This window comes from Diceros bicornis, chromosome 17, assembly GCF_020826845.1.
Source record: "Diceros bicornis minor isolate mBicDic1 chromosome 17, mDicBic1.mat.cur, whole genome shotgun sequence".
Lineage (NCBI taxonomy): Eukaryota > Metazoa > Chordata > Mammalia > Perissodactyla > Rhinocerotidae > Diceros > Diceros bicornis.
The window spans coordinates 16792261-16802060 of NC_080756.1; the positions used below are offsets into that span (position 1 = coordinate 16792261).

General features: G+C 57.2%; 2 protein-coding genes across 4 annotated transcripts; one reads left to right on the forward strand and one right to left on the reverse strand.

The window, feature by feature from the left end:
• The first annotated feature begins 2339 nt into the window (after positions 1–2339).
• Positions 2340–3241, forward strand: NPFF (neuropeptide FF-amide peptide precursor). Its single transcript, XM_058558099.1, has 3 exons — positions 2340–2563; positions 2795–2916; positions 3042–3241. Exons 1-3 carry the CDS (start codon positions 2456–2458, stop codon positions 3172–3174), a joined length of 363 nt encoding a protein of 120 aa, XP_058414082.1. The 5' UTR covers positions 2340–2455; the 3' UTR covers positions 3175–3241.
• A 256-nt stretch (positions 3242–3497) lies between these two features.
• On the reverse strand, positions 3498–8774 carry TARBP2 (TARBP2 subunit of RISC loading complex). Of its 3 annotated transcripts, none has more exons than XM_058558095.1 (9): positions 8415–8769; positions 7692–7861; positions 6796–6898; positions 6113–6208; positions 5456–5528; positions 5128–5245; positions 4683–4810; positions 4090–4291; positions 3498–3932 (listed from the first exon to the last, which is right to left on the reverse strand). In XM_058558095.1, the coding sequence occupies exons 1-9, from the start codon at positions 8465–8467 to the stop codon at positions 3775–3777; spliced, it is 1101 nt and encodes a 366-aa protein (XP_058414078.1). In that variant the 5' UTR covers positions 8468–8769; the 3' UTR covers positions 3498–3774. The 3 variants fall into 3 exon arrangements, with proteins under 3 accessions (XP_058414078.1, XP_058414079.1, XP_058414080.1); XM_058558096.1 differs by lacking the exon at positions 8415–8769 and adding an exon at positions 8166–8384; XM_058558097.1 differs by lacking the exon at positions 6796–6898 and having other exon boundaries at positions 6113–6191; positions 8415–8774.
• Positions 8775–9800: the final 1026 nt, after the last annotated feature.

The following is a 9800-nucleotide window of genomic DNA, read 5'->3' on the forward strand; positions in this document are numbered from 1 at the left end:
GTTAGGACACTTGCCCAAGGCTCACAGTGAAGTGCAAGAGCAAAGATTAAAACTGAGTTCTGGGGCTGGCCTGGTGGCGTAGTGGTTAAGTTTGTGCACCCCGTTTCAGTGGCCCAGGGTCGCAGGTCGGATCCCATGCGCCGACCTACACACTGCTCATCAAGCCATGCTGTGGCAGCGTCCCACATACAAAATAGAGGAAGATGGGCACAGATGTTAGCTCAGGGCTAATCCTCCTCAGCAAAAAGAGGAAGGTAGGCAACAGATGTTAGCTCAGGGCCCATCTCCTTCACCAAAAAAAAACACTGAGTTCTGTCTGACCTCAGAGCGGCTCTTTGCAGTGCCCCACCCTCCCTCACAACCCTGCTTCTCTGGACATCTGTCAGATAAGAACAGACAAGGAGGGGCCGCCCCGGTGGCGCAAGCCGTTAGGTGCGCACACTCCGCTGCGGCGGCTCGGGGCTCACCGGTTCGGATCCCGGGCGCACAGCAACGCACCGCTTGTCGGGCCATGCAGTGGCAGTGTCCCATATAAGTAGAGGAAGATGGGCATGGATGTTAGCCCAGGGCCAGTCTTCCTCAGGAAAAAAAAGAGGCGGATTGGCAGATGTGAGCTCAGGGCCGATCTTCCTCACAAAAAAAAAAAAAAACAGACAAGGACCTTGATGTGGTGCAGGATCCATTTCCCACAGAGGCACCATCTACCCATGGACTTGATGCTCCCTTTTAAGCAGCAGTGAAACTACAAGATATAATGATGAATGTCAGGTTCTGTGTGTGGGACCAGCGGTGAGGCAACTTTTACAGAAAAGTTCACCCTGACTAAGGTTGCATTAATAGAAACATAGTGTCTAGAACACCCAGATCTAAACCTGCTCTAATCTACCTATCCAAAGTATAAGTTGGTTTATAGATGCCTTGCTTTAAAGAGGGGGAGACACTTCCCTTGATCAAAAAAAAAGAGTGGAAGAATGAAATCTGTCTTCAAACATGCAAAAGCCTTGTGACCAGGAGGGATGAGAGGTTCTGTGAGACTTACTGGGGCAAACAGAGCCCTGGTGGAGGCCACAGGGTGATGGGAGCCCACTCGGTGCAAGAATACGTGTGTCCAGATACCGTCTTGGGAGATGGTAAGTCCCCAGGACTCAGGTGTGCAAGGACCATCACAGCGCACGTTTTGAGGACACTTGCTCTGTGCCACATCCTGTGCTGAATGGATTACAAAAAGGATCTCAAACTATGGTCAGCCTAGGAAGTGGTTCCTTTTAACGTTGCCATGTTTTAGGTGAAGAAACTGCTGTTTAGAGGTCGACAGCCTGCCCCACACTGATTCACTTTACATCGTGGCACCTCTCCACATGGGCCGGAGCACCACCCTGGGGGCATGCCTAGGAAGGGATCCTAGGATCAGAAGGGAAACTGCAGCAGGTGACTTCAAAGGACCACTCCCGGAGAGACAGTGACAGTTTTTCCCTAGGACTGGATTTTATTTGCCTGCCTCAGTAGGTCAGAGCCAGAGCAGGCAGAGCTGGGGTGACTAGAGGGAGACAGACAAAATGACAGGCCCACCCCAGTATCCTGCCCCTGCCTTTCTGGGACTCCTTGGAGTTAGGGCCCACCCTTCACAGAGCACTATTCCAGAAGGAAATGGCTGGACCTGACACTGCAGAGCTGTGACCACAGGGTGGCAGCAATGCTTCAGCTGCAGAGGCCAGCTCAGAGGCCGAGGGGCGGCAGGTCCTAAGCAATGCTCTCTGGGGAAGATGGGGGTCTGTCTACAAAGATCTGAAGCAATCTCCACTTTCTGTGGCTCTGAAAGCTTTTAGCCTCCCTCTGTATCTCATTTTTCTATCCACAGGCGAATCTCAGAGTGTGATTCCATCTTTAACCCTTCAAGAGGCATGTGCACAGGGGTGTGAATGGGCTTGGTGACCGTGACTACAGCCCCAGTTGGGAGGGACCAGGCTGGGTCATCCTGCCCCACTCCGACCCTTGCCCCCACTACGTCCCCTGCCTCCCTGTTCCAGGACTTAATAATGCCTAGCCCTACCTGACAGGACTTTCCCTGTGCTTTTATTCTGCAAGTTAGGAAAGAGGAGGTGAGCAATTGGAGCTCTCCAACCTGTTGAGGGATTGGGGGTTCTTGAAGGCCCCCTAGGGCCTGGCTCTGACAAAGCATCTGCAATTAATAATGCGTCTTGAGCTCTAGAGACAGGATTTATGCATCCAATAAAGTCTATAACTCCAGGCTGAAGGGCTGGGGGCTGGAGACTGAGAGCAGGAAGTCGGGGCGGTGGGGGGGGGGGTGACATGGGAGGGGATCCCAGGTGGCTCTTAATGGAGCCGTGCGTTTCCACTGCCTGCTCTAGATTCCCCCTCAGGCTGCTGTGGGGATAGGGGACAGGCGACAGCAGGTATAAGAGGTGGATGTGCCTGTAGGAAGGCAGATGGCAGCATGGATTCCAGGCGGGCGGCAGTGTTGCTGGTGGTGCTGCTGTTAGTGACAGACGGGGGCCTCGCTGAAGGACCAGGGGGCCAGGATGAAACAGAACAGATCTTCGAGGTAAGTTAGCACCTTCATCCCCATGTCACCATTTTCCTCTACCTCAGCTTGAGACTCATGCTCTAGGTTCAGATATTCTCTCTGGCTGCCAGGGTCTTCATTGGGTCCTTTCATCTGAAGAAATGGCTCCTCAGCCTCCTACTAATTGCCCCAGGAAGCTGCCCCCTTCCCCTTGTGACCTAAATGCCCAAGGCCTTTGCCCATCTTCCTTCCCGAATGCCCGTCCCACAGGAGGAAGACAACGAACCCCACCCACCGCAGGACGCCCGGACCCCGGGGCCACACTTGCGCTCCCTGCCCCAGGCCACACAGAGACCCGACTGGAGCCCAGCCTTCCTGTTTCAGCCCCAGAGGTGAGTCTGAGAGGGACAGGGGCAAGGCAGGGGCTGGAGACAGAAAAGGCAGGGGCCAGAAAGGGAGGGGGCTAGAGAAGGGAAGCACTGGAAGGACCTACAGCTGGGGTTGGGTCTCTCCTAAGGTTTGGCAGAAACACCCGGGGCTCCTGGAGCAGCGGAAGGCTGAGGCCCCGAGAGGGGGAGGGGCTGAACTCCCTGTTCTGGAGCCTGGCCGCCCCTCAACGCTTTGGGAAGAAACGACATGTCATTCCTTGATATATGCCCATGTGAAGCCCACTCCACAAGTGCCATGTGTCCCCCCAAATAAAGCTGCCTGGCTTCTGAATCCATGTGTCTGTGTCTGTATGAGACTTGAAAGGGCCGGGAGGGAGCCCCAGGGCAAGAACCACAGCCCCCACCATCTCCACCAAACCAAACTCTCCTGATGGGGTTCCTGGAAGTCACCGCACCCAGCCTCCTGCCACCAGAAAGGCAAACATGGGGACACGTGGGTAACAGGGGGGAAGCACACGAGGGAGGTGACGTAGTGCTAGCCTCCTCTGCCATCAGCACTACTCAGGGAAACAGAAAGAGCAGAGTTTAAGAATCCAAGGAGCAGCACATTTATTATGGGCTCTAGGGGAGAGCCCCCCATTTCACTCTCCCTTGTCATCACCAACACAGGAGGATGGATCCTGGGCCAGCTGAGGCCCTGTGGTCCCTGGCTCCTGGCCCTCCTCAGCCTGCCGGCAAGCAGTCTGTGTCAGAGGTAGAGATGGCACCCCCAGGGGGTACCAGAGCTGGGCAGACGCGTGGGCTGGGCCAGGGCAGGAAGAGCAGGGAGCAACGGTGCACGTCCATGAGTCCAGCGGGGCTTTACTTGCTGCCCGCCATGATCTTGAGGTACTGCAGGGCACGGCGAGCAGCCTCGCCACGGGCTGCCTCCCTGGTGGTTGCAGAGCCATGACACACAGTGGCCGGCTGTGTGGACAGCTCCACCAGGCACTGGCAGAGCCCGCTCAGGCTCAACTCCTCTGGAGACCGAGAGAGAGGAGGGAGGCAGTGTTGGGTGGAAAGGCAGCACCAGGAGGGGTGAATCCATGTCATTACACCCTCCCTGACCCCCTTATACCCATCTGTACTTGCTCTGGTCCAGTCCCCACCATCCCGCGGCCCCCCAACTAGCCATACCAATATCCAGGTAGCTGACATGGAAGGCCTGCTCCTCAGAGAGCTCACTGAGGACACCGCAGCAGGCAGGGCCCAGAGCACCTAAGGAGCCCAGGGAGCAGCTGCGGAGGGACAGGATCTTCTCTCCCACCGAATTTCGCAGAGAATCCCAGGTGCAGCCCGGGCCCCGGTTCCGAAGTCCATCCAGGCGGGAGCCCACACCCTGATGAGACAGGGACAGTGAGAAATGTGCTGTGCAGCCAGGAGCATTTAATAGACATGCACTGTCTATGAGGAGAGAAGCCCAAGAAGGCTGCCTCCAGCTTGCCTCCCCCCAGCCAATCCCTGCATGGCCTCCTCTAACTACTAGCCCTGGACCAGATGGCCGGGGAGCCTTCCCCGTCCCAGTAACAGAAGCCTACAAGGCCCCTGCCCTGGGCCAGCTCCCCCACAGCACTCACCAGGCGGGCCTACAGCTGAGGCTGAGAGGGGGCCCAAGGAGCCCCGGGTCTGGTAGGAAAATGGGCAGAAGCAGGCCTGGGACACAGAGAGGCTTACTCTTGAGTCACAGACCTGAGTCCCCAGTGCCCTGCCCTGGGCCACAAGCCACTCACGATAGAGAAGTGGTCATCATCAGGCTCGGCCTCATTCCCGTCCCGGGCATCCAGAGGCACCGTGTGCACTCGAAGCAGCATTTTGGCTGCTGCGTTACGCTTTGCCAGCTTTTTGGAAGTGCCACTGCCTGTGTGTGGGGAGAGGGCTGCTGGATTATGATTCCCAACAGACCTAGCTCAAACTTTCCACCCAGCTCAAACTTGGGGTGAGGGTCCCCTCAGGGGATGTCAGAGGATTCGAAAGGGGAGCTCAAGACCTGCCATGCACCTGAGAACACGGTGGGCCAGAAAAGAGGGGGAAAGATAGGGTGCAAGGAAGAAGCTAGGAGGAAGGAACCGAGCCCAGGGCTGAGATGCCAGGAGAGTGGGGCTGTAGCAGAGAGAGGCTAGGAGCTGCCCCTGGCTGGGGGTTAGTAGCTGTGAGAACTCCACTCTGCCCAGTTACCAATCTCAATGAAACGCTCCACTCGGCAGGTCATGGTAAACTCTTTGCGGTGGGCTGGCCCAGACTCCTGGGTCACTGTGTACTCAGGCAACCGCCAGCCTTTCTGTACCACCAGCTCCTTGGAAGGGAGAAACAAGGGGGCACAAGGCTGAGTGAGAAAAGACACCTCACATCCTCTCCCTCCTACTCTAGGAGCCTCAGGGAAGAGCAGGAATAAAGCGGGGTGGAAAAAGCCTACAGAACAGGGTAACCGCCCCACATAACGTTCCCTCACGGCCCCTGGTTCAAGGGAAGACAGACATGCATGGAAATGAGGATGGGGGCACACCTGCAGAGCGCCAACGGGGTTGCACTCAGATTGCTGAGGGGAGACAGGGGGCTGCACCTCCATGGGGGGGCTCCTGAAGGAAGAAGGGCCCAGGGCCGAAGCTGACGGGGCTGCTTCCTTCTGTGGCTGCGCATGAGTCCTCAGCTCTGCTTTGGTTTCCCCAACTACCATCTCCCTACGCCCCGCCAGGTAGGCAGCTGTCTGTCCAAACGTCCAGCCTGCTTCCTTCCCCATCCCACGCAAGTGAGGTCTCCTCCAGGTCCCAGGCCCATTTCAATGTTCTGGAACATGTGATCATCACCTCCCCAGGACAGTGGGAGAGGGGCTGTATATCCAGTCCCTGAAGCACCTGGTGGGACTCACACACAGGACCATCATGTGGCCAGCTCAGAAGAAAATGGGGCCTGCAAGACCTTTAAACATGGTCAAACATCATCCACATGGCTATTTAAAAGTCATCAATTACTTCCTGTCCCAAGAGCTTACCAGCTGGTGCAAATTCTTCAAACTCTGGTCCCCAGCTAGTCCATCCCCTGTTTACTCTCAGACTTCCTCATGCCTGACCTGCCTGGGTCCAAGGACTGGGGGCCAGGGGCCAGGAGCCAGGAGCCAGGAGCCCTTCCTCCCCGCCTCAGGCAGTCAGGAAACACAAGATACCTGGTTGGGACAGCAGACGGAACAGGAGTAGCAGCTGCTGCAGCCGTTAAAACCGGAACGTCCTCAGGCAGTGAAGAGTCTAGGGGAGAAAAAGAACTTCCCGAGGGGAAGGGGGCCTTTGATTCACACCCATGAGGAGGGGGCACAAGGGGCAGGGCTCCCAGGTCCTCCTGACCTGCCCATCCCCTAAGAAAATTCCTTCCCACTCGAGCCAAAGAGCCAGGGAAGTTCAACCACCAGTTCTTGCTCCTGGGATCCTTTGCTGCCAACACCAGATCAAAGAGACTGAGAAACAGGGGGAGGAGGGTCTCTTCCTACCCAAGAACCATGGGAGCAACAAACTCCCGACCTGAGTGTGGAAGAGGGAGGGACAGCTTGCTAAGAAAGAGGAGGCATGTTGAGCAGCAACTCCTTCCAGCCTCAGCCTCCGCCCCTCTCCCTCCCTAGCCTGGGCCCCAAACCACAGCCATGACCCCTCGGTGGGGCTGGCCATTCCCCCCAGAACCCTTCACAGCAACAGGAGCCCTGGAAGCATCCTGCTCGGTTCCAGAGGAAACTCGCAGGAAAAGGCCAGGTCAAGGTGGCTAAGTGTCACCAGGCCAGGCCTATCGGGCGGAGGGGCTGGCGCAGGGGCCTGGGCTCCTGGCAGGGCCTCTAGGATGCCTCGGCTCCTCCTCCCTCACCTGCTGTCCTCCAGGGCCGGCTCCAGCATGCTCCCTCCTTTGAGGTGTTTGAGGGCCACCTCAGCTGCCTTGTGCTTGGCTGCCTTCTTGCTGGGGCCCTGACCTGAGAGAGGGGGTGTGGGCAATACTGGAGGTCACTGGAACGATGGAAGAGAAACCAGCATCCCACAGCCTCTCTCTTCACAGCCAGAGGGAGTCAACCAAGCCCCCTCTCACCAACCTCCCCCTGTCCAAGACTGGAAGGAAAGGCCCTTATCTTTCCATGAGCTCCCCAAATCAAGCCATGCCAGGCAGAACTGCTCCTGAACTCAGACACCGTGGGTGGAGATTCTTTCTCTGTCTCACTTTCCTCTGGCCAGCACTTTCTTTCCTCTCAATAAATAGAGATGGCTGGAAAAGTAGAAAAAGCAGGCTCTACAGTCAAAGCCTGGCTCTGCCACTTACTAGGCATGTGACCTTGCACCAGTCAATGAATCTCTCTGAACCTCAGTTTCCTCACATTCAACATGAGGATACTACCCCTACCTCACTGGATTAGACTGAGGTCTAAGATTTAAGAGGAATTTGAAACAGAGCACCTGGAACAGAGAGCACAGCGGGCACTCACGTCCCCAAACACTTTGCTGAGATGTCAGTTTATCTCCTCTTACTTTTTCCTCTAGGATGATGACGATCCACCAGACCACTGTGGCAGTCCTGCTTGCTTCTCTAACTCTCCCAAGTCCTACCCACCTCCTAACAGACCTGTTCTCCCAATCCACTCAGTGGCTTTTCCCCTGAAATCTCTCCTTCCCTCACTGGCCTTGGAGAAGTGGACTGTGAAGAGACTCCCAGAAATAAAGCCAACGGGGCCCTGTGAATGCACACCCCAGCCAGGTTGCCCAAGCCTTCCTCACCAGTGCAGCTGGTGTCGCCAACGGTGACCCGGAAGGTGAAATTAGGCTGGTGGGCTTGGCCCTCGGCTTTGAGAAGGTCGTACACGGGCGTCTTCCCTATTCTGGTCCCATACTCCTGCAGAAGGCTGATCGGGGTCTTGCCCGGGTTGGCTGCCAGCATTTGCTCTATACTGGGGGGAGGGGCACAGACCGTCATCACACCTCTCCTCTCTGCACCCACCTGGCCAAGCACTGCCACATCAGACCCAGGCACATTATGGGGGACACAGGGTCCAGGGGACCCCAGGCAATACAGCAGCCATTGGCTGGGTTCAGTGTGGAGCAGAGGTGCAGGCTGGGAAAGCAGAGCCCACTGCCCCAGGGCAAGCGGGAACGCACTGTTCCTGTCTCAGTTAAGGCGGGGATCCTGTGCCCCAGTGCAGGGTGAAAGTGCATGTCCCCTGACACAGTGCAGGCCAGGAACCCAGTACCCACCAAATGCACTGAATGTCGGGGGCATAAAGCCCTGTGGCCCCAGTACAGTCTGGGAACCGGGCCAACCCCAAACTATTTAGAGCTGGAGGCAGTGACCACAGCCGGGATGCATGCCGGGAACCACGGCCCACTACCCCAGTGCTTGCCGGGAACAACCCTCAGGCCAGGTGCATGCTGGGGCCGCGCCGCTACCCCCTCCGCACCGCACCACGCTCCCAGCCCTACAGGGATCGGTATGAGGCGGCTCACCTGGGCAGCCCGCAGCCCGTGGTAGTGCCGGAGCCGTGCTCCTCTTCACTCATTCCCTCCTCCGTCCCCGCGGGCGCCACCGTGACTGCAGCCTTCACGCGCCCCGATACACCGCCGACGAGCTAGGGCCGGGGCCAAGCCCGGAGTCGCGGCCGGTCGGGCCCGCCGCGAGGCATGCTGGGATATGGAGTCCCCCGCCCACCCGACTCCATGAGTCTCCATCAGGAGGGACGCTATCCGCCCCACAACCCTCCGCGTGGTTCGCCCTAGCAGGCAGCACCGCCTTCTGGGAGGAGCGGACCCTTCCACTGTCGCTTCCCGAGCTGAGGGTGGTTTTTTGTTGGCTTTTTTTTTCTTTTCATATCGTCCCGCCTCCTGCCTTTCGTGTCTCTTCTCCCCTGGACGGGGGCTTTGGGCATGCGTACTAGCGGAGTGGAAGCGGCCGGGGGCGGGGCGGTAAGGGCTAACTCGAGCCCCAGGGCCTTCGAATCCCGAGAAAACTACAGAACCCAAGAGCTCGCGCGCCATCTTTGTCGCAGCTGGAGGGGCAGGGTCAAGCATGCACGAGAAGCTTCACAGCGTGATTGGTTATTCCGATTGCGCTTGCTTGTTCTAGGTGGATTGCGATTCGTTACCTCACCTAGGGGCGAGGGGACAATGGAGAGTCAGCCCCCTTGGCTCCGCCTCTTTTTTGAGAAAAGGTTGTGATTGGTCCAGGGACCAGGCTGCTGTCGGTTCCTGGCTCCTCCAGTCTGGGAGGGTGGGCCTTAACTGGACGCTGGAGGGGATTGTTCTCTGCCCCTCAGAGCGGTAGGGCACTTGTACCTTCAAGTCCGTCTCAGTTCCCGCTCAGCCTTCGGCCTAAGCGCCTGACCCCGGGCCTTAGTCTTACAGAACCTGCTTCCTTTTCCTAGGTTGTCCTTCACCTCCCTTCTCCTTAATTCTGCCCCGCAGCCTCTGGGGTTTCCGATTCTTTTCTAAAGCCTAGTGAACTTTTCTGTAGCTGGCCAGGAGACCCCCTCTGGGAGCTGAGAATTGGGCTGTAGTGGGACGACAGGGTTAGAAGGACTAAGGGACGTGGTGGTCTCATTCCTTCTGCCGTGGGTCTTGGGTCTCTCAGTTAAAGAGAGAGTTCTGTTCTTTTAAGACTAATCGACTAATCTGAGTGCAGAGCAGAACGCGTATTTTTGGATCCCAGAGCTCCAGTCCCTCCTCGCCAAAGTCTCACAGCCACTGGGCTGAAAGATGTAGGGAAAATCTTGTGACCTTGGAAAGAGAGAGATCATGAAAAATGTCTGATTCTAATGAGTGTTCCGAGAGTGGGTCAGGGAAGAGATGGCTTGCTCTGAGGCGGGGGGTGGAGGTCCAGAGGAATCTTGGGATGAT

Excerpts from the sequence above, each read along its gene's own strand:
- NPFF (XM_058558099.1), top strand. The coding sequence starts at position 2,456 with ATGGATTCCAGGCGGGCGGCAGTGTTGCTGGTGGTGCTGCTGTTAGTG. Across the intron at positions 2,564-2,794 it reads AAACAGAACAGATCTTCGAG|GAGGAAGACAACGAACCCCA; the intron begins GTAAGTTAGCAC and ends CCCGTCCCACAG. Across the intron at positions 2,917-3,041 it reads TTCCTGTTTCAGCCCCAGAG|GTTTGGCAGAAACACCCGGG; the intron begins GTGAGTCTGAGA and ends GTCTCTCCTAAG.
- TARBP2 (XM_058558095.1), bottom strand. The coding sequence starts at position 8,467 with ATGAGTGAAGAGGAGCACGGCTCCGGCACTACCACGGGCTGCGGGCTG. Across the intron at positions 6,209-6,795 it reads CCGGCCCTGGAGGACAGCAG|TTCTTTTTCTCCCCTAGACT; the intron begins GTGAGGGAGGAG and ends CCCCTCGGGAAG. Across the intron at positions 4,292-4,682 it reads ATGATGACCACTTCTCTATC|GGTGTGGGCTCCCGCCTGGA; the intron begins GTGAGTGGCTTG and ends CTGTCTCATCAG.